At 36.9% G+C, this 23,551-nt stretch overlaps 4 protein-coding genes and 1 long non-coding RNA gene across 11 annotated transcripts; 2 read left to right on the top strand and 3 right to left on the bottom strand.

Annotated features, from left to right (window-relative positions):
• Positions 1 to 236: 236 nt before the first annotated feature.
• Positions 237 to 5,095, bottom strand: LOC110894483. Of its 7 annotated transcripts, none has more exons than XM_035988458.1 (5): positions 4,895 to 5,095; positions 4,372 to 4,818; positions 3,851 to 4,023; positions 2,691 to 2,771; positions 237 to 2,586 (listed from the first exon to the last, which is right to left on the bottom strand). In XM_035988458.1, exons 3-5 carry the CDS (start codon positions 3,851 to 3,853, stop codon positions 436 to 438), a joined length of 2,235 nt encoding a protein of 744 aa, XP_035844351.1. In that variant the 5' UTR covers positions 3,854 to 4,023; positions 4,372 to 4,818; positions 4,895 to 5,095; the 3' UTR covers positions 237 to 435. The 7 variants fall into 7 exon arrangements, with proteins under 7 accessions (XP_035844351.1, XP_035844350.1, XP_021997402.1 ...); XM_035988457.1 differs by having other exon boundaries at positions 4,372 to 4,736; positions 4,869 to 5,093; XM_022141710.2 differs by lacking the exon at positions 3,851 to 4,023 and having other exon boundaries at positions 4,585 to 4,818.
• A 688-nt stretch (positions 5,096 to 5,783) lies between these two features.
• On the top strand, positions 5,784 to 6,357 carry LOC118490501 (glutathione S-transferase T3-like). Its single transcript, XM_035988166.1, has 2 exons — positions 5,784 to 5,985; positions 6,068 to 6,357. Exons 1-2 carry the CDS (start codon positions 5,784 to 5,786, stop codon positions 6,355 to 6,357), a joined length of 492 nt encoding a protein of 163 aa, XP_035844059.1.
• A 3,615-nt stretch (positions 6,358 to 9,972) lies between these two features.
• LOC110894482 lies at positions 9,973 to 10,756 on the top strand. Its single transcript, XR_002566346.2, has 2 exons — positions 9,973 to 10,132; positions 10,521 to 10,756. It is a non-coding gene; the product is annotated as an uncharacterized LOC110894482 (long non-coding RNA).
• Positions 10,757 to 11,798: 1,042 nt separating this feature from the next.
• On the bottom strand, positions 11,799 to 12,658 carry LOC110894481 (cytochrome c oxidase copper chaperone 2). The gene is made up of 2 exons (XM_022141708.2): positions 12,489 to 12,658; positions 11,799 to 12,235 (listed from the first exon to the last, which is right to left on the bottom strand). The coding sequence occupies exon 2, from the start codon at positions 12,221 to 12,223 to the stop codon at positions 11,993 to 11,995; it is 231 nt and encodes a 76-aa protein (XP_021997400.1). The 5' UTR covers positions 12,224 to 12,235; positions 12,489 to 12,658; the 3' UTR covers positions 11,799 to 11,992.
• A 9,206-nt stretch (positions 12,659 to 21,864) lies between these two features.
• LOC110894479 lies at positions 21,865 to 23,055 on the bottom strand. The gene has a single exon (XM_022141707.2). It carries the CDS (start codon positions 22,576 to 22,578, stop codon positions 22,144 to 22,146), a length of 435 nt encoding a protein of 144 aa, XP_021997399.1. The 5' UTR covers positions 22,579 to 23,055; the 3' UTR covers positions 21,865 to 22,143.
• Positions 23,056 to 23,551: the final 496 nt, after the last annotated feature.

Here is a 23,551-nt window from a genome sequence, read left to right as displayed (position 1 = left end):
TAAACAGGTTCAACGTGACACGAGTAAATATATGGGTCTAGTTAGAATTTGAACTCATCAACCCAACAACCCGCCAACCCAACACGAACACGATTGACAATCCTACTTGATACCATGCTATAAATCCATTGGTATAATGGTATCAATTATAGAGAACCACACAATCCCAATTCTGCCATAAAAGTGTTGATCCCTTAAAAGACTTAACTCCTATAGTCTAAAACAATCCCGACACAAGCGTCAAAATATATATCGGCTATCAAATGAAAATAGGATTATCTTAGTAAATATAAAGGTTCCTTTACAACGAATGACAATCCTAAGAAGGGTAAGGAGACATAGGTTTGATAATTTCTTATATTATTAGGATTGATGAAACGCTTATTCCATATAGTGATTCCAAAGCATCTAGTGAATTTTCAAATCTTTGATTGTCTATTTTGATGAAATAATGACCGGGAGCGTATTGCCTTCACCCACACAAGCATACTTGAGATACTTGGGTAACACCTTCAACTCCACCGTTAGAGGCTCTACCAAGGAAGGCTTTAATTTTGTGTCTATTTTGTCTGGTAGACTCCCCACTTGGTGAGTCCACAGGGACCTTCCTTCCCTTACTGCCATAACCTCCAACTTCTTTTCCTCCTCATCTATGCTTCGATTTGTCTCCGTTTGCAACCTGTCGAACATAAAACATTCCCCCATTGTGTTTTCCTCATCAACACCCGTGTCTGATAGAGGTATACACTCGTCAACACTGTCCGCCATGTAGCATACATCGTTGACTAGAGGATTCGTCAATCCCGAAAACACGTTTAACCGCAACCGACGATTACCAAAAGTCATGTTGACCGTGCCAGATTTGCAATTGATTTGGGCATTTGATGTTGCCAAAAATGGTCGACCAAGGATAACCGTTGATTGGTGCTTGGTTCGGTCTAGAGAGACATAATCAAGTACGAGAAAGTCCACTGGATAATAAAAATCCTCAACCTTGACAATTACATCCGTGACTATCCCACGAGGTGATTTGCATGTCAAGTCGGCCAACTCCACGGTGGATTTTGACGCTTGAAGTGGACCGAATTCGTATTGGTCATACAAACTACCCGGTATGATACTCATGCCAGCACCAAAATCTAGAAGTGCCCGGATCATTTTGAATTCACCCACTTGTATTGAAATAATGGGATTCCCCGGATCTTGTAGCTTTCGTGGAAGTGCACCCGAAGGAATCGAACTCACATTTTTAGTCAATCCTGAATAGTGATGATCCGAATAATACTCAATAATATCAAACTTTTTGAAGTTTCGATACTTCCTAAGTACGTTAGCAGGCTCGGCATGAACCTTCCTTGCACCACTTTGTACCCGTAGACCTGAACCTGCCGATACTTTTAAACCATTAGCAGGCTCGGCATGAACCTTCATTGCACTCCTTTGTACCCGCAAACCTGAACCTGCTGATGTTTTTGAACCGTTGACCTTAATTTTGTTTTTCATCTTGATAGAATCAGCAAAATGTGGAATGGCAGCTTCTACTCCAGTAGGAAGATCTATGTTATCAAAACGAGATTGCAAAACTGCATAGTCATCCTCGGATTCAGACTCGTCGAAAGATAAATTTATATAATCTTTTCTGTCCGCCATGTAGCATTCATCGTTGACTAAAGGATTCGTCAATCCTGAAAACACGTTTAACCGCAACCAACGGTTACCGAAAGTCATGTTGACCGTGCCCGATTTGCAATTGATTTGGGCATTTGATGTTGCCAAAAATGGTCGACCAAGGATAACCGTTGGTTGCTTGGTTCGATCTAGAGAGACATAATCAAGTACGAGAAAGTCCACCGGATAATAAAAGTCCTCGACCTTGACAATTACATCGGTGACCATCCCACGGAGTGGTCTGCGTGTCAAGTCGGCCAACGTCACGGTGGATTTTGACGCTTGAAGTGGACCGAATTCGTATTGGTCATACAAACTACCCGGTAAGATATTCACGCAAGCACCAAAATCTAGAAGTGCCCGGCTCATTTTGAATTCACCCACTTGTATTGAAATAATGGGATTCCCCGGATCTTGTAGCTTTGGTGGAAGGGCACCCGAAAGAATCGAACTCACATTTTTAGTCAATCCTGAATAGTGATGATCCGAATAATCCTCAACAATATCAAACTTTTTGAAGTTTCGATACTTCCTAAGTACGTTAGCAGGCTCGGCATGAACCTTCCTTGCGCCCCTTTGTACCAGTAGACCCGAACCTACCGATATTTTTAAACCATTAGCAGGCTCGGCATGAACCTTCATTGCACTCCTTTGTACCCGCAGACCTGAACCTGCTGATGTTTTTGAACCATTGACCTTAATTTTGTTTTTCATCTTGATAGAATCAACAAAATGTGGAATGGCAGCTTCTACTCCAGTGGGAAGATCTATGTTATCAAAACGAGATTGCAAAACTGCATAGTCATCCTCGGATTCAGACTCGTCGGAAGATAAATTTATATAGTCTTTTCCGTAACAGGAATCATCATCTGAATCTATATCTATTGCACAACCAAATGTTGATGACATAACAACGCCCTAAGAAAACGAAAACAAAATGAGTTACTAATTCAAAAACCGTCATGGTGGATTTAACAGTGCTATAGATCTAAAAAGCAGCAATGGAAAATCAAGATTTATACCTTTCCCTTCTTATCTGACTTGACCTCTTCTGAACACCGAACCGCGTCAGCGGTTCCTGAAGATGTCGTTACCAAAGCTTTCTAGGAATACAACATTTCGTGTAAAAATATCGTTAAATTCAAAAATGATACAGCAACAACCATACCAAGTAAATCCCACAAGTAGCAAAGCTACTGCTATATGGAAAAATAAAGCTACCAATAACAGATGAGCGGTGACAGAAACATAGTAAAAATAAACACTTATACAACATAAGAAACAACATATAGACAGAAGTAAAAAAAACAATGACATGCAAAGTCCACCTAAAACGTAGGAACATCTAAGCCACTAAGACAAAGCTAAGACACATCTGCAACCTCTCCTAAAAGTCGTCTCCACAACCTCCTATACTGGACCATATCCTTAGAGAGGTTCAACTTTAGCAAATCCTGCCTAAAATCAAGAATGATCTAAAGCATAAATACTGAAACAAAAGAGATGGAAGCACAAAACAAAGGGTGTATATTTTAAGAGCAATCACATATCATTCAAAACAAAACCTTAAAGGAAGCTTAAAGATACTGCATTTTCAACAATTAGTTAGTTAACTTGTGAAAATTCTATTGAAATATTTGGTAGGTGAAATTGGTTTCCCAAGTACTCTTTGAATGATTTTTTTTTACTGAACATATTTCATTTATCAAGTGAATCAAGTCTACATCAAGACACTTATCACATCATTTCTTACTTAGTACTAAAAAATATCAAGACCTTAAAAAAAACAAAATTATCATGATCATACCACTAAAACAAGCTAATTGGCCTGTCAATGGATGGATATGGATTGGATCATGATCTGATCCATTAATGATCCAACTTAAATGGATCATGATCCGATCCATGATCCAACATAATGGATCGTGATCCGATTCATATCCAAATAATTTTAAATGGATGGATAACTATCCGGATCGATCCATATAAAAAAATATAACAAAGAACCTCTAAAAAAATAAAAAATAATAATAATTTTAAAAAATAAAAAAAAAATCTAAAAATAAAAAAAAATCTAAAAAAATAAAAAAATCTAAAAAATAAAAAAAAATCTAAAAAACCAAAAAAAAACAAAAAACCTAAAAAATCTAAAAAATTCTAAAAAATCAAATATACACCAGACCATTTAGTTTGCTGCCAACATCTGCAGTTGAGGCTCCAGGCAATTTGTAAGTACAGTCTCCCTGTTTAACTAAACTGAACAAGATTACATGATTGACTTTGACTCCTTGAAAATGAACTTTGTTGGGATGCAGAATGATGCAAGCTTTAGTAGACAGACTTGTACCATTGCTACTGCAACAATTGATACAAGATTATGAAAGGTGGGTCACACAGAATCCTCTCATCCCACAAAATTCTTGATTAAGTCACCTTACTACTGCTTGATGGAAAAAATTTATACATTCAGCATATGTGCTTGTAATAATAAGATGTGTTCGTGTATGTGCAGTAACCAATCTATTTCAGTTCTGTTTAGAAAATTAACAGCTTTAGATGATATGTGACTAGATAATGTGAATTCAGAGAAACATTTGGTTATTGAAAATTAGTAAAGAAATGTAGTTAGCAGGCTTGATGATGTGATACTAATTGCAAGTGCCACAAACAAGACTGTTAACGGAATAATATTGGTGAACTTACTGATCATTCACATACTGGCATTGTGTGAAAGGCTAATCAGTCTAATCAAAATGAAGCAATCTACTGATGCATAAATCCTAAACATCTTGAAATTCATAACACAATGAGTTCTTTAGTTAACGCGAGCTAGATAAAAATACAAGCTTGATGAACTTATTATATGAAGTGAACCAAACCAAGAGTAGCAGGGGTGTCGAAGAAGATGGTTGAAACCTGGACAACAGTGGCTCGAACCGTTGAGCTAGAATCAGAGGAATCCATGTCGACTTCGGTGAACACAGCACCGTCGGTTTCGGTGGTTGGAACTAAGGCCATTGGTTTTCTTCCAGTCTTACGCGTCTTTTAACGGTAGTAATCACAAGCACCTGTATATATATTGCTACTTACTGATCATTACTTCTCCAAAACAGCTCATGATGTTCCCTCTTTATCAAATTACATCAACATCTACAGCCAATTTAATCAAATCACACACAATCACAAATAAAAAGACTTACACTTTCTAACACAATTGGACTCTCACGATTGCAGTGGACTGGAGGTCGGCGGAGGTGGGACGGTTGCGGTGGACTGGAGGTCGACGGAGATGAAGTGGGAGATCGACGATTTGCTGCAGTGGACAATTGGGGTCTCCGACTCTTCGTGAAACCCTAGATGCGATTTTCAGAGCGTTTCATTTTTTTCTCCTCCTTTTTAATTAGGGCATGTTTGGCTAAGCTTTGAACCAACTTATATTGATTTATTAGCTTTTTCAAAAAGTTAATAAGGATATTTTGTGTTTGGCAAACTTAAAAGAACTTTTTAAAATGACTTTTTGTAAGATTAAAGGGTATGGGGGCCGGTTTAGGCTCGGCCTGGCCAGACGCCGGTCCCTCACACCGCTCCCGTCGGCCCGGCCCGACTTGTCCCAACCGGCTGCCACACGACGCGGGCGACGTGCCTCCTTTTCAAATTTCTAGCCGTTACAAACGACTATATTAATAAAAAGAAAAATATCTTTTTAACTTTAAATAAATACCCCTCATCTCATCCATTTTTATATCAATCTCTCAATACTTCTCCCATTCTCATCCAATTTTATAAAAAAACACTACATCTTTTTTATACAATCATGAATCCATTCAACCCAAACAACCCCAACCTAAACAATCCCAACCCGAACAATCCCAACCCGAACCAACCTAACTTTTTTTCGACTCCCGCTTACACTCCGACTATCGATCATTCATGGGTGTCTCCGCAATTTACGTTTTCGGGTTTCCAACAATCACCCAACGCCTTCAAACAAATGTCCCAAATTCAACAAATGCAACATTACCAAGCACTCCAACAAATCATGCAACGCAACTCGTTTGAACAATTCCAATCGCAACCGCCAACTTCCCAACCGCAACCCCCGGTTCAACTTGACGATGATGATGAAGAAGTCGTCCCCGAATCGCCACCTCAAGAGCTCAAGCGCAAAAAAAAACAAGGGGAAGGGGAAGGCGGTTGAAACCGTAGCCGAAACCTTGCCCAAAGGCGGTTCGAGAGCAAAGCCAAGACCTTGGACAAAAATAGAGGAGGAAGCGCTAGTAATGGCGTTTGTTAAGTCCTCAACTTGCCCGATTATCGGTATGAACCAAAGTTTATTTTTTATTTAAATTTAAAAAGATTTAATTTTTTATTTTACTAATGCATTTTTTTAAAAATTTAGGGAACAACCAAACGGGTAGTAGTTTTTGGAAGGCGACAACGGAAAGATTTAACGGGATTATGGAGCAAGGCCCGATGCGTGATCTCGATTTCGTCTCGGGCAAGTGGCGTAAAATGAGCAAGGCCATCAATACCTTTAGCGGGTATTATAACCAAATTTACACTAAGCCTCCTAGTGGGAGTAACGACGAGGACATTCTTAACCTTGCTTTGGCTAAGTGGGACTCTAAAAATTCAACGTCTTTCCCACACCTCCGAGCATGGAACATTTTAAAGAAAGAAAATAAATAGAAGCCGGTTCCAAATGAGGTCGCAACCGCCAAACGGAGTAAAACTTCCGAGTCTGGAAGTTATAGTGCGGGAGGCTCCACCGCTCGTTGTCAAATCGACATAAACGACGACCCGGAATATGACGAGGATGTCTTGCCCGTTCACGAGTCGGAACGTCCCACCGGAAGGGACAATGCAAAAAAAGAGGCGGCCGGAAAGCGAAAAGGGGCCGGCTCGAGCGGAGGGGGCGGCTCGGGGGGCGGGTTCGAAAATGGACGAGTTGATATCCGAATTCCGTTCGTTCAAAGAGCTCGTGGCCGAAAAATATAGTTACAAGAAAACCTTGTCGGCCGACTATGCTCGAGCGGAGGATTTTAGGATTACGAGGTTGGATCTCGACTCGGTTCCGGAGGATGAACGCGAGGTTTATCGGAGGATGAAAGAGGAGGTTAAGAAAAAATGGACGTCGTAGGTTGTTTACTTTTTTAATCGTATCCTTATTTTTTTTTTCGTTTTTATGTTTACCGTTTCTAGGATTAGTAATTTTAATTTTTAGGAAATGTAATTTTTTTATGTTATGAAATGAATTTAATTATGTTGTTTTATGCTTTAATTTCATTTAATTTTTATGAAGTTTTTATTAAGTTAACAAAAAAAAGTTAGAAAATTATAAAATAATTAGGTGGGGTAGGCCCATCCTCCACCCCCCTCAAAATGCAAGGAGGCCCATCCTCCATGGGATGGTGATCTGGCGCCTACGTTGCGGCCCATCCTCATGGGGATGGGGCTCTCCATACCCTCTAGTCTAAAGGAGAAAAAAATATTTTTGAGAAGGTAGGATGGTATGACTTTTTGAGCAACTTATAACTTTTTGAGCTCTTTTAGTCATTTTACATCAATAAGCTAAGCAAACAATTTTTAAAAAAACAACTTATTGACTTATTGGCTTTTCTCACCCTATAAGCTAGACCTAGCAAACGGGTCGGGTCGGGTTGGGTCATGGGTCAAAAGGGGTTCGGGTCAGAACGGGTCAATTAAAAAAAGGGTTGTTTTGGTTCGGGTCGGAACGGGTTCAGGCCAGAACGGGTTCGGGTTGAAACGGGTCCGGGTCAGAACGGGTTTCGGGTCGGGTCGGGTCGGGTCAGTTTTCTTAAAAAATGCTTTTTTTTTAAAGAGAGAGATTGTACATCAATGGGCAATTTTGTCCTAATATTTTCCACCAAAAATAAAAAACTGACCAACTACTGTTCGTTGTTGATACGCTACCAACACACAGTAATGGCGAAAATCAATCAAACAGCAATATTCAATCTATTAATCATATGCCTACTGTTATCTTCATCATGTATACAGATCTCTTATTCTTCAAAATCACCAGGAGTTGCTCGTAAAGATGATATACCTTTCATCAAATGTCAAGTATGCGAGAAGCTCGCGAAGCAATTATACGAACAAGTTCGTGACAAAAAAGCTAATATTTCATCGTAGAAAACCGATTCATCGCGAAACGGTTCGGTTCGAAATGGTAATGGTCGAAACGGTACGGGTCGAAACGGTACGCGTTGAAACGGTTCGCGTCGAAACGGTTCGCGTCGAAACGGTTCGATTCGAAATGGTACTGGTTGAAACGGTACAGGTCGAAACGGTTCCCGTCAAAACGGTTCGATTCGAAACGCTACTGGTCGAAACGGTTCCCGTCGAAACGGTTCGATTCGAAACGGTATTGGTCGAAACGGTACGGGTAGAAACGGTACGGGTTGAAACGGTACTGGTCGAAACGGTTCGTGTCGAAACGGTACTGGTCGAAACGGTACGGGTCGAAACGGTACGGGTCAAAACGGTATGCATCGAAACGGTTCGCGTCGAAACGGTACGAAACTCGTCCCGACCCGAAACTCGTCTAGTGCGGAAACTCGTGCCGGCCCAAAACCTGTTGCGATCCGAAACCCGTCCGTGCAGAAACCCGTGCCGGCCCGAAACCCGACCCGAACCGACCCGTTTCTTTAAGACACTAACCCACATCAACCCATTTCTTTAATGTTGTCGACCCGCTTTGTCCCGAAAATAACAAGATGGAATTTCAAGTGACCCATTATGACCCAATTAGTTAAAATATCTTACCCAAATCAACCCATATAATTTTAAAAGCAACCCAAATTGACCCATTTGGAAAGCTTTGGGTCAAGATTGCCCCCTCTACTATAAGCTAATCCAAACACTTTTCTAAAAACTCCTTTTCAAAAAGTTATAAGTCAATAAGTCATTTTCACAAAAAGTCATTTTTAGGTTAAATAAGCTTAGCCAAACATGCCCTTAGTGAGAGCGTTTCATTTATTTCTCATTTTTTTTTAATTAGTAAGGGATCGATCCGGATGGATCATGATCCATATAATTAATTGGATAAATGGATTGATCCATAAGATTAACTAATGGATTGGTGGATATTTTTTATGATAGAATAAGTGATTTAAATGGATCGCATTGGATTGGATATGAATCAATATCCAATCTATTGACGGGCCTACATGCATGAGTTACGCTTATCTCCATCTAGCTCTCATACACTACGGTATGATAATCTTGGAGCTACTCATCAGTCAATCTCATATCTCAACAACACCAAAATATCTTAAGATCGATGAGATACGGTCTTGGTCCAGATGCGCAATATCCAATATATTTATAATACATAATATATACACACACAATACGAAAGTCGCTACAAATTATTTTTTATTTTACAAATTCCTAGCCATTAGTACAAAGATCCGGATTAACTCTTAGGCAGCCAGAGTAACAAGTAACACTTGCTGAAAAAGTCATAATAGCGCCATTAGATCTCTATCACATAATAAAATCAAATCATACCATACGATATTGTTGAATAAAACAAGAGAAAATGCATACATGCAGAGTTCATAATCATCAGGATAGTATTTCAGGGTTAATAATTGAGGGTTGTTAATAGAAGCGATCTTTAAGCACCGACGATGAGGCAGCTTGCGCGTTCTGTTGCTCTCTTAATACTTCTCAAGGGTGAGAAAAAAAAACCCGAATAATTGAACCATAACTTAAAAAAAAACCAAAAAAATAAAAAGAACCAAACCACAAGAAACCAATGGTTAGGTTACTGGTTATGTTTTTCTTATGACCGACTTCTGTGGTTATATGTTTATACAAACTGAACCAACAGAACCAACTTCCTCATAACCGAACTGAACCAACTGATGCTCACCCCTAGTTTTCTTACATAAAAATTTAAACTACAAATGATGAATTAACAAAGGTTAAGTAATATAAGATAAGAGAAACTATGGACAACTAATTTTATAAAAATGATTCATCTTAGTCATTGTGCTTTTGACGCATCTTGCAGGACAGACAATAGTATGTTGTCCATCCAATGCACCGCGCGCACACCTATTCCAAAACGAAAACGAAAGGAATATGAGGCTCTACATTTAACGAAAAGATAAACAAGTAAAATATCACCTAACCACAAAAGAAAAAAAGAATATGATATTTATCTGCAAAAAAGGTGCATTTTAGAAAGTAGGATATATTCTCAGGAAGTACCATACAACTTGGATGGTCTAGCATGAAAATGCAACCATTATGCAGATTCTTGACAACCATTATAAATACCAGACTCTGCATAAACTTTAAAAAAATATAGCGAATCTAAATCATCTTCATAGTTTCGTTAGTCTAGAGTTCCCCTATTGCCACTTCATATTATAAATTTAACTATGTCTTCCTGTACCAACTGTGACTGCTTTGACAAGGCCAACTGCACGTAAGTAACACGCTCGTGTTTATATGTTATCATTCTAAGTAGACGTCATGTTCGACCCATTTACTTATGAATGGGTCGATACGAGTTATGTTCAATAGATAAAATATCTTTGAAGAAAACATGGTAAAAGTAGCCCAATGTTTTTGTACAATATTTTCCTAATTGTTGTATTCAAATTTCAAACTATAGATTATTAACTTATTATTAAAAAATATTAACTTGAATCCAGTTAATTTAAAAAAATGCAATCTTTTATCAGAAAGTGTTTCAGGTCAACCTGACCCGTTTTAACTCATATTAAAGAATTTTACCTTTTTGACCCGTTAACCAACCTGCCCCGGCCCAATCATTTTGCCATCTCTAATTCTAAATGATTTTTTATATGCAGCACTGAGGAGACTATTGTGATGGAGGTTCCTGCAGCTGAAAATAATGGCAACTGCAAGTGTGGTGCTAACTGCAGCTGCACCAACTGCACATGTGGTCACTAGAATATGATGATGTAACCGGAACTCACTGGTGTCCAGTATGCGATAGCTAATGTTAGTCTATGGTTCAATAAAACTGTCACACATATGTGGCTATGGTCCATAACTATATAAATATACTTACTGTTGTAACGTAGTTTGATCTGTTTGTTTTATGCACGCGTTTATTACAAAAACAAAAACAAAAAAAAAAAAAAAAAAAAAAAAAAAAAAACTCACAAGAACTGCTGGTAACATAAACACATATACACACTCATAGACAAACAATCGTACCCAGCAATATCTAATGACACATATACACACTCATTAAAACAGTCGAATATAATTGCAAAAAATTACACTAGTTATGATGTTCTCTCGAGTTCACATCTAGAGGTAGGGTTGTAAATGAACCAAACGAACACGAACAAGACCATGTTCGTGTTCGTTCGCTAAGAAAATTAACATGTTCACGAACGCATACCGAACATAAGTTTATGTTCGTGTTCGTTCGTTAAGAAAATTCAGTTGTTCACGAACAGTTCGTGAACACTGGTCTCGAACACAAACAAGCATTTAACTTGAAAATAAAATAAAAAAAAAAACATTGTTATCCTTAAACATTGGATGTAAGTAGTTAAATACAACCATCAAATGATAAATTAAAACACAACAAGTCTAATACACCACCAAACATCGAATAAAGTTTAACTAACTTAGACATAATTATCCCAAAAAATGTCTTAGAATGTCCAAATTTTAGCTAACTTAGAAAAAAATAAGGTTTCAAGATTTCAACATATTTAGATAAAAGGTTTATTATTTATTATATTTTTAATATAATCAAACGGACACGAACTAACGTAAACGAACGAACATAACCGAACATATTACCGAACGTTCACGAACGCAGTCGAACGAACGAGACCCGTGTTCGTGTTCGTTCGCTAAACTAACCGAACAAAATTTTTTGTTCGTGTACGTTTGTTAAGCTAATCGAACGAACATAAACGAACTTCCCGCCAAACAGTTCACGAACTGTTCGCTGAAGCGGTTCGTTTACAGCCCTATCTAGAGGGTATCCAATGTTGACACGCGTTATGATCGTATTCGTATTCTATACAGACTGCAAGTCTTTCAGATTAACCTCCAAATCACACACAAACAAGCCAGTCTACAATGTATCAAAGTACCACATATAGATCACAAATCAAGAATTCTTTTGTTATTATTAACGTTCAATCATTAGCGTATAACAACAAGAAAGACGTACGAAAACGAGTATTGACCTGAGTAATTCAAAAAATGTTATCAACCAGTATTCATTTATTCATCATGTAATGAAAATCCTAAACACTCTCATCCTAACCGGTACCACCACGGGTTTTAGTAGTCAAACATTGAAACCCTCAGCGCGAAGACATAATCGATGGGCTTCAATCCACTTTTCGCAAGCGGATTCACCATGCTCTACAATGCATTCATCCCTCAGCTTCTTAGTGTCAGGGCAGGCACAGCATATCTTCTTCTTTGGTTTTGTTTCAGACTCGGTTGATCCTTGGTCTTTTTGTGCTTTAGTTAATCTTAAAGCAGAAGGGAAATCCTGTGTTTGTAACCCACTCATGATTACAAGTTCCTGAATAATAAAAAAAAAAAAAATGTCTAAACATTAGTTCTACCCTCCAAAATTTGAAAACCCAGAAATTCTAATATGAAATTACAAGGTCAGTCACAAGTTCCTCAACAAAATAATAATAACAACAATAAAACTTATAAAGATGCTGATAAATCTATGAATAAAAAGAAGACCTTAAACCCTATAAAAACCCAATTGGAAACGATACGAAGAATAGACATTCATCGGTGTATAGAAATTTAACGATGCGTACCTTTGTTGAAAGCAGGCAGGAGAACTGGAGGGATTATAATACAGAGGAAAGAGAGAGTTTAAAGAGGCGATTTGAGACCCAAATGAAATGACGTGCTGCGTTTGAACGCCGCACAAGACGAAGAAACTTGTACTGGATCTTGTACGATCCGGACCTCCACACGTTGTATACTTTTCAGTTTGTATACTAGAAGGGTTTTTTTTTTTTTTTTTTTTCTCGAAGGTTCCTTTTTATATATATATATTAGTAAAGTGGGGGTGGTCACCAGTGATAGAATTTCATCACTCACAAATATCCAATCAAGTTCCGTCATGTCATCAACCACTATTCTACCACTCACAAGCCTTTTTAGTGGCGGTGGTCATCACTAGTGATGAAATTCCATCACTCACAACTTTTTTTTTATTTTTTAAATTAGAAATTAACAATAAAACACTAAATTATAAATTCCATTAAAATTAAAAAATAAATTACATAGCAAAATAAAAAACAACTAAACATTAGAAAAAAAACTTAAATTAAACGGGTGGCATCTCCCAACCCCATCTTTCGCAAATCTCGCGCTTTTGTTGAATTACAACCGACTTAAACGGTTCGTCGAGATGGGCAATTAAGATTTATATAAAGATGAGGGACCTGAATTGCAATTAAAGGAAAGCTATTTAAAAATAGCTAACAAAAGTTGAGGGGCTAATTTGCACTTTTCATCAAAGTTGCTATTAATTCAATTTCATAAAACGACAAAACAATCTAAAAGTGAATTGTTTTCAACGCGTGATGATTTTAACGCGTTGAATAGTTCACGCGTTATATTTGATGCGGCAGCGGTGTGCTATTTTGTTCCACGCGTGATGGGGTGGCCATCACGGACCACCCCCACTCCCCTTAGACCGGAGGGTATGGGGGGCGTCCCCATGCCCGTCCTCCCGCCGCCGCCCCAAGAGTTCCACCCCCCAGCCCCGTCTCCGCCGTCCCCTGCTCGACGCCCAAGCCGGGCCTCACCCACTCACACACACCTATATATACACACATACATATATAAAAGGGTTCATCCCCTACCCCCTAGGTCCATCCCCTTCAAGCCCCGCTTACGTGGCGGTGACGTGGCGACCCATCCCCTTGGGGATGAGGCTCTCCATACCCTTTAGCCTTAAGAGCATCCACAATAAGACCCATTAAAAACACCTAAAAACTTGTCCAGTCAGCTGCCACATCAGAAAAACACTCACCCTTCAAAAACATCAAAAACCCACCCAATAAGAAAACACAAAAACACATAAAAATATCGCACATCATCACCACCTTTTTAATTTTTAACCACACATTTACACCACTTATTCACTCTCTCTATGTTATATATAGGGCATGGTTGTAAAACAAGGTTTCCAAGGCCGAGTATTCCCCGAGTAGTCGCTACAAGGTAGGCTGCCGAGGCGACTTTCTTTAACTCCGCCTAATTACTCGGAATCGATCAAACGCGGTCAAACTCGGCCAAAATCGGATCTAATAGGTCAATTCGGGCCGAGTTTGACTTAAAAAATAATAAAACATAATTTATATGACTATCATATTAAATAATGAATATCATTTTCACGTATTTTGTTATAAATATTAGTAAATTTATGTTATTAGACATATATTTAATTTACGAAAACTAATTTCTTTATAATTTACATGTCCGAGTACTCCCCGAGTACTCCCCGCCTATGCCGAGTACTCTCAACTCCCCGGTCGACCGACTAGGAGCGCCTAGCGACTTTTGCAACCATGATATAGGGTAAATTACTTTTAGAGTCCCTGTGTTTTGGGGGTTTTAACCACTTGAGTCCAAAATCAAAATGTTTAACGCCTTGAGTCCCTATAACCACTTTTCTTAACCATTTGAGTCCAATTTTCTAACACCATCCACAAAGTTTGTTAACTACAAGGGCATTTTAGTCATTTACATATAAAATACAACTCTTTAATGCACAAAATACAAAGAACAAGTCTTTAATGCATGATTTTAATATTATTTATAAAATCTTACTATATAATAAAAGAAATTATTTGAGAGACACTTGTCATCATATTAAGCTATATATTTTTTGATTTTTCCATTAATCGCTTATAAATAATTATTATTTATAGATAATCCTCCTATTAAACATTATTTAGTTTAGTTTCTTATGGATAATTATTATTTAGTTTAATTCATTTTAATTAATTATAGATAACTCTCCTACTAAATATTGTTTAGTTTAATCTCTTCAACGTTATTATAGATAATTATTATTTAGTTTAAATTTAATGTATACTTCTCATTTATAATATTATTTATTTGATCTTCTATATCATATTATCTTTATTATTTGTATTACCTAACGTGTCATGTAACAGCTACAATTTTTAGTTTCATTTTACCCAAATTATTACTTCTTTTCCACAAACACCTACTTTTTATTTGTAATATACAAATTTACTCTTATTCTTTTCAATGATGTAATTATCTCTAATAAAATTTTACCATAGTATATGTAATAATAGACATAAAATTAAAAAACATTTTGGATGGCATCAATAACTTAAGACACAATATAATTATATGTATAATATGCGCTTTTTCATTAAATAATACCAAACAAAATTACAAATATAAATATAAATGATTGATTTTACTAACAATAACAAAGTCTTAATTTTTTTAAAAAATAATTCAAAAAATATATAACTAAAAACATAGGACATTATAATAAAATCAACCGATTATCATGATACAACATCCCAACTATTCAATCATATTTTTTATGACTTATATTTAAAATAAATATAAATTAATATTAAATCTTATCCTACTTTAAATGTCGAATAAAATACTTCTATTTTTCTAATAAAATATTATCCTCAAATTTAAATTGTTAATTTAAGATATTTTTGAATAACCAAATTATTTATCACCACAACCAAACTTTGTATTAACATAATATTTCTTTTTATTATTTTCATTATTAAAAAATTATTATATCGATTTTATTACATAATTTTTAAACAAATTGTATATAACTTTCAATATTACTTTATATATAAAATTAAATTTATTACGGGTTTTTTAAATATAATTTATATTTTTCACTCAAATAGCTACTTATTTGCTTCTTGAATAACGTGTTTGACCACTGTACCTTCTTGTCAATAATTATCTTCGCAATCACCATATCTATCGCGTACCAAGTGTATCCATTAATTTTTTTAAGAGTAAATTACAAGTTTTGTCCTTTATCTTTACATCAAATTGCAGGTGGTGTCCTTTGCCTTTAAAATTGATGAGTTTTGTACTTAATGTTTCAAAATCAGTCACGGTTTGTCCTTTAGCCCTAACTCAGTTTATTTTTTAAGTTAAGTTAGATAATGTGTAACACACATGAGGGCAATTCAGTCTTTTCCCTACTATTTTCATTTTACACATTTATATAATCCAGGTTATTTCAGAAAATCCGTACACTCTCTCTCTCTTTGAATCTCTCTCTCACACTACGCCACCATCATCAACACCCCTGTTATCGTAGTAATCAAGCCTTAGGTAACCTAATCTAAACATACAACAAATAATCTACCTCTTGAACCCACAACCGTTGTCAAATTTGTAGATTTACACCATCAGGACACCCAATCGAAGTATCCGTTGTTTAGATGGTGGGTATAGAGCGGTGTTTTCGATCGGGAACAATGACCAGCAGCCACGGTGGGACCGGATCTGGACGGAATCCACCGCAACGATGACGGGAGAAGACAGATCTAGGGGGTGTTTGGGATTCCTTCTCAAAATGACAGGAACAACTGCGCAAACCCTTTTTTACTCTCACCGCCTTCTTTCCATTTTCACCCTTTTTAGCTCCTCTGTTTTCATAAACCTTTGCAGACTCATGAACTTATGATCACTCCACTCTGTTCTTGGCTATTGAAATTTGAGGTGTTAAAAGAGTAAAAGTGACAACAAAAAGAGAAACATGGTGGCCTTAGGTTCAAAAACAGATGGAAACAAAGTAGTTGGAATGTTGGTTCTTCATGAAACTGTAAGAAACATTTGTTTCAATTCTGAGTGGATTTACTCTGTTTTCTAGACTATTCGTCCTCAACTGTAAAGTTCTAATCTCTTTTGCAAATTAATTCAACCCCACTTTATTGCAACGTGGATCTTTACTCAACTGGGTTTTTGTTTTTATGTGTTTTTGTTGTGGTTTTCAGAAGAGTTAAACGGGGTAATGAGTTTTCAGGAGACTTAGTAAGGAAAAGACTGAATTGCCCTCATGTGTGTTGTATATGATTTAACTTAACTTAAAAAATAAACTAAGTTAGGGCTAAAGGACAAACCATGACAGATTTTGAAACATTAAGTACAAAACTCATCAATTTTAAAGGTAAAGGACACCGCCTGTAATTTGATGTAAAAATAAAGGATAAAACTTGTAATTTACTCTTTTTTTAAATATAAGTTTCTTATTATTTCGTATATAAAATCATATTATTCAAGCCGTGTAATATAGGAGGGTTTTTAAAGATATATATTTTTATATTTGGTTAACAATATTACATTTATTCAACCCGTGTAATACACGTGGTTTTAAAGATATAAATTTTTTATTATTTGATATATAAAATTACATTTATTCAACCCGTACAATACATATGGTTCTTATAGATATAACTTTTTATTTGTTAATACATAAATTTACATTTATTCAACCCGTGCAATAAATAAGGTTTTTAAAAATATATTGTTTTATTATTTACTATATAAAATTCATTTATTCAACCTGTGTAACACACGGGGTTATAACCTAGTTAAATTATATATAATACAACACCTACAACCTAACCTGCACACACACTCTCTCTCTCACTCTATAGACCATCCTACCACCATTGCCACCACCGCACCACTACCACTACCACCACCAACCAGCTGAGAAACAAACAAAATGAGTGAACAACAGAAATTCCTTCCGAAAAGAATCATATTGGTCCGTCACGGGTAGAGTGCGGGCAATCTAGACGGTTCAGCCTACGCCACCACAGCAGATTACAAGATCCCACTCACCGAAGCCGATATTCAACAGGCCAAAGAAGCCGGAAAAAAGATCCGGGATGTGATCTCCAACTCCGGCAAGTGGAAGGCCTGCTTCTATGTTTACTGAGAGGATGAAGATTATTAAGGAGACCAGGATTTTGGGAATTTTCTTCTCTCTCTCTCTCTCTCTGCAATTCCTACCCAAGTCAACACACATAATAACTTTACTTTTTCATTCTTTCTTGTTTTACTTATATAGCTTTCATGATTCTACATATATACTGATTAGACATGCCAACTTTCTAGTGAGTTGTGGATACAAATTGTGGTGAAATTTGTATGATACAGCGTGTATGCAAGTATTTTTGTGTGAAATTGAAATTTGGGGGTTAGGGTTAGGGTTTCTTACTGACGTAGAGTGTGTTCTTCTGCACCTGTTGATTCATTGTGTTGTTGAACACGGTGACGGTGGTGACTGGTGAGTCAAGTTTTGTACTATGGAAGTCATTTGTGCTTTTTAGTTTGATTTGGTGGATGTGCAGTGGTGGGTGTGTGTGTGTGCGGTGGGGATAGTGGTGCTCATGGTGGGGATGGTGGTGGTGATGATGGTGCAGATGGTGGTGGTGCAGTGGTGGCGGTGGTGGTGTGGTGCGGTGGTGGAGGGAGGTGCAGCAATGGGGATAGTCTGATATGATAGGGAAAGAAAGATAAGAGATCTTAGGTAAGGGTAATTTGGTCTTTTAACAAATTTTAACAAAATAATTCTAACAGTGTTAGAAAATTGGACTCAAATGGTTAAGAAAAATGGTTATAGGGACTCAGGTCGTTAAACATTTTGATTTTGGACTCAAATGATTAAAACCACTAAAACACAGGGACTCAAAAAGTAATTTACCCTTATATATATTATTAAAAGTATATGGGTCCCATTATTTACTCATTTTTTCTAGTTTTTGGAGAAAAACACCACCCAAAAAATGGGTATAAAAAACATGTCCCACAATAAGAAAAATATGAACATATGCCACATAGACATATAAAAACATAAAAAAATAGCTTATTGGAGATGCTCTAAGTTTAATTTAAGGCTACATGGTATGTGGATGGTCTGCCACGTCATCGCCACATCATAGTCCTCCCAAGGATGGTCCATCCCCCAAATTTAGTGGAAATGGGAGGATGATCCTACCCCACCACTTTTTTATTTTTTATTTTTTTAATCTTCCACTTTTTTTAACATTTCACAAATAAATTAACAAAATATTTTCATTAATATTAAAAAAATCACATAAACTTAAAAAAACGTAGACTAAAAAAAACTTAAAAAAAACATAAACTTAAAAAAAATTCCTAATATATTAAAAAAAGCTACTAGTCTTCGTCCTCCATGTCACCATGTGGTCGTCTGATTCGTTTGTAGTGGGTGGAAAGGTGTGAAAAATGGTGTAAAAGTGATGAGTATTTATAAATTTTGGAGTGAATTGGGTATAATTTTGAAAAAGGACCGTTATTTAATTAATTCAAAAGTTGAATTTAATTTTTTTTAATTGAACGTTCATAACATCTCAGTCCCCACATCTTTTTTGTCTTTTTCTGCCCGTCTCAAACATCTTCCTCTCGACGGTGAGGACGGAGACGATCCGAGCGGCACGGTGTTTGAACCGTCGTCAGTCCTGAACGCTCCAGAGATGTACTTCATACCCTCTAGCCTAATAGAATTGTTAATTACTATAATGTACCTACTTTAGTACGTTTTTCATTGGAACAATGGTGACTTACTTCACCACATGACATTATACCTACTAAACCAAACTAGGTATATTATACGTACCTACTTTATCTTTTACTAAATTTTCAATGATAATTTACTTCAAAAATTATAAGTAACCAACCCATAATCATAAACACAATAAAGATTCAAAATTAAAGGATACAAGAAAGAAACCATCACAACTAACATTATAAAATAAGTAAACAATTTTAATTTACTAAGGGCATGTTTAGCTAAGCTTATTTAAGTTAAAAAGAACTTTTGTGAAAAAGACTTACTGACTTATGACTTTTTGAAAATGAGTTTTTTAAAAAAATGTTTAGATTAGCTTATGGGGTGGGAAAAGCCAATAAGTCAATAAGTTGTTTTTTAAAAAGTGTTTGGCTTAGCTTATTTATGTAAAATGACTAAAAGCTAATAAGTCAATAAGTTACTTCAAAAAGTCACAACATTCTAACTTTTCAAAAATGACTTTTTGATGACTTTTTCTCCTTTTAAAAAAGTCATTTTGAAAAGGACTTTTGCATTTGCCAAACACTAAAACTCCTTATTGGCTTTTTGATTAAGCCAATAAGTCAATAAGTTGGTTGGAAAAGCTTAGCCAAAATGCTCTAAATTTTCAAACTTAAATAAAATTACAATAACCCTAAAGCTATGTGTTGTGAATTTGATGGGCTTGTGGACGTGGGGTAACTGAGATGGTGAAAAAGGTGAACATAAGGATGTGTGAAGGAGATGTTAGGGGCATGATAACAACAGTAGAGGGTTCGATTCAAAGAAGATGAATGATGATTGCTTACGTAATATCTACATGGCTCCATTTTTTTCTCATTGAAGCCCCCAGTCTTATAAACCAAAACCAGAATGAACCCCACTACAAAAGTTTCAAAGTTTAAACCCCATACCCACCCACAAACCCCAAAGGACATCAATATGTTACTCCTTTGGGGCCATGTTGTACGTTGACTATCCGGCTGTTGGATACATGTTTACATGGTCTCTCTCCTTGTTCCACGAGGCCAGGGTCGCCACCAAGCATACGGCACGTTGTGAGTCCAAAAGGAAAAAAAAGTTTCTAAATTAACCCATAAATTTGTTAAAAGTCAACATAGTACGGCCCGACTCGTATATTTCAAATTTTTATTCACATAAAATAATAATCAAACCATGAAACTTGGTTATCAAAATAACCATAATCTTAACATAAGCTTCTGATTTTTTTTAATAAAATTGTTTTTTTTACATCTAAATAGAAGGTAAACCGGAAACAAGCTGCGCCGCTACCCTTTTTTTAATAGCAAAACTACGCCTTTTAAAAAGTACATTCATAGATCTCGGGGTCATGACATTACTATGCATGACCCTTTGGACTCGACTAAGCAGGTCCACAACCTCTGGCGCAAGAAAACCAAAAGTGTCAAATGCTTATTTTATGGGTTATTGGATTTTATCACTCTCAACTATTGGGTATTGGCCGCTGCCACTTTCAACTATTACTTTGTGTGTTGTGTCACTCCGGAGTTAACCATTCTACAAGAGTTTCTGCAAATTAGGTGGAGCAGCATCCAAATCGTAACACGAAAGATGTCATAATTAAGGGATTTCGCCACAATAACATAGCAAAACATGTAAAGTATAGGTCCGGGGTGACACAACGCACCAAATGTTAAGTTGGGAGGGGTGGCAGTAAAAGTGATAGTGGAGAGTGGTAGCGGCCAATACCCAATAGTTGTGCGTGATAAAATCCAATAACCCTTAGGGTGTAAGGAGTGGTTAAACACTTGAGACACAAACTAAAAAATCAACCAATCAGGGTGCGCCACGTCAATTAGTGAAAAGTGTTTAAACTTTGGTGAAAAGTGTTGGCAATGGTTTAGACATTTGGTGAAGTGGTAAACTTAAAAAAAAAAGTGTGATTGGTTGAGATTGGAATGGACCCCACCCCCACACTACCCTCTCTCTCATTCCTCCCTTCACCGCAGCCCTCTCTCTCTCCTTCCTCCCTTCACCGCAGCGGCATGCCTTCCCTGATCAACATTGAAACCGCAGCGGCAAAGGGGTCGGCGGCGGTGTTGCCGCGCGGCAAACCCTTTGCCGCTCCCCTTTACCGCACCACTCCGGACATCCTTATTTTATTTAGATTAAAATTATATTATTTGATTTTTCTACTCACCCAGAACTCTGTGAAGGAGAGGAGGAAAATTCACCCAGAACTCTGTGAAGGAGAGGAGGAAAATCAGAGGCAATGCATAAGGAGGGGTAACTCCGTCTTCATAGTGTAAAAATACCCTTTAATTCCGTCTACGTAGTGTAAAAATTTTATCTTTTTATAAGGATGCCCCTAATCCCCAAAAACAAATTGGGATACCCCTAAATTTTTGGGTTAGCTCCGCAACCGAAGAAAATAGTGTAAACAAAAACAACAATATAGCAAACAAAAACAACAATATATTCAGCAGTTAATCCACTGTTAGAAGCAACATTTTCTGCCATTCAACATAAAAACTAACCACAAAAATCAAACATGAGACCTAGAAATTGGAAGATGAACATATGAAGACAATAAGATCAAAAGTTTTCTTTATAAACATGAAAAAAAGATAACAGAGAAAGCAAATTTGAAAAACTCCCAATCATTTACTAATCACAATCATGAATATATGTGCATTGCTCCTACAATTAAACAAGAAAAAACCCCTTCACAGCCTCCATTAATCACCAAAACAGATCACACAACCTGCGATATCAATCCAACAACGACTCTTATATCAATCCAACAACGACTCTTATATCAATCCAAGAACAAGGAACGAGTCATGAATCGGTTGCGTGTTTGTCTAATCGTACTTTTCTCTCCAACCACACACAAGAAACAGTACCCACGAAATCGCCAAAACAAAATCCCCAACAACCAGCCGGAGCCAATCGCGACCAAGTTCTTCAAGCTTCCTCTCGAAATAAATCCTCCAAATCGCCATGGCAATGTGAAGAAGCACACACCCTTTAGCAAAAAAGCTCTGAAACTCCCTATCCTTCACAAATGCCACCATGAACAACAGACTCCCAACAGCAAACAAAAGCAACCCGGAGAACGAATCAGACGTCTTGATCAACAACTGATCATGTGGTGTTGATCCCAACAACTTAATTGCAATTTCATTCCCATGACTGAATGCAAACACCTCATGGCTATAAAACATCATTAAAGTTCCACAACTTAAAGCCACTACAGAGTATATCATACATATTGAGCCAAAACCTGATGACCCCATATTACATATCACCAAATAAACTCACAAAATCTTGAATCTAATCAATGCTTAACAAACCCATATGCTATAAATTTATCAGAAACAGTAAACCCTAATAAAACCCTAGCATCAACCCACCAAAATCCATCATCAAGATCAGATTTTTAACAGAAACCCTTAACTACCAGCTAAAATTAATAACACCCAGATGAAATTTTGATGGAATTTCACTGTCAATGATCTCAAAACTATGGTATATGATAAGAACACTAATAAAGATCGAAGCTTTTCTTACTGTACGGTGTTAATCAACCAAACCCACAAAGATTTCTGAACAGAAAGGTGAAATACTAAACGTGTGAATGTGAATTTGGAAAGAATGAGGTGGGAATAATGTTGAAGATGGGAAAAGGGTTTATAGGAGGAAGGTGAAGTACAAGGGATTATTATTGTGATTGTGATAGCGATAGCGATGGTGGGGTATTGGGAGGGTGTTAAAGGATATAGTCGTTAATTTTTGAGTGTTTGATGCCGATGATGGTGCTCGAGATGTCATGATGTTGTTTTAGTGCATTAAAGGCTTGTACTTTTATGTATAAAGAGTTGTAACATTGTTTAATGTATTGAATTAGATACCGATAGATTATTATACTATGAGGTTAGGTGGGGCTTAGGTTAGGGGCATTGCTTGACACATGACAGGTGTGGGCTTCACCGGTTCACACTCAAAAAAGTAGGGTGTCGAAGAGGCGTGACCAAGCCGGCGTTGTGGAAGGGGCTAGCCAAACGGTTAACATCCTAGCCATACATTGTCGGCCACGTCACCCTAGTCCAACGCCTCACGCCAAGCAATATTGCCACACTAAGCAGACAACACTGACCAAAACGCCAACCCGGGTGAAGCAGCCAGCGTTAAAAGGCCAACAACGCCCAAAAGCCATGCACACACCCACCATTCTTAATCTTGATAAATTGAGAAAATTATAAATTAATT

This window comes from Helianthus annuus, chromosome 3, assembly GCF_002127325.2.
Source record: "Helianthus annuus cultivar XRQ/B chromosome 3, HanXRQr2.0-SUNRISE, whole genome shotgun sequence".
Lineage (NCBI taxonomy): Eukaryota > Viridiplantae > Streptophyta > Magnoliopsida > Asterales > Asteraceae > Helianthus > Helianthus annuus.
This window is presented reverse-complemented; position numbering and strand designations above follow the sequence as displayed.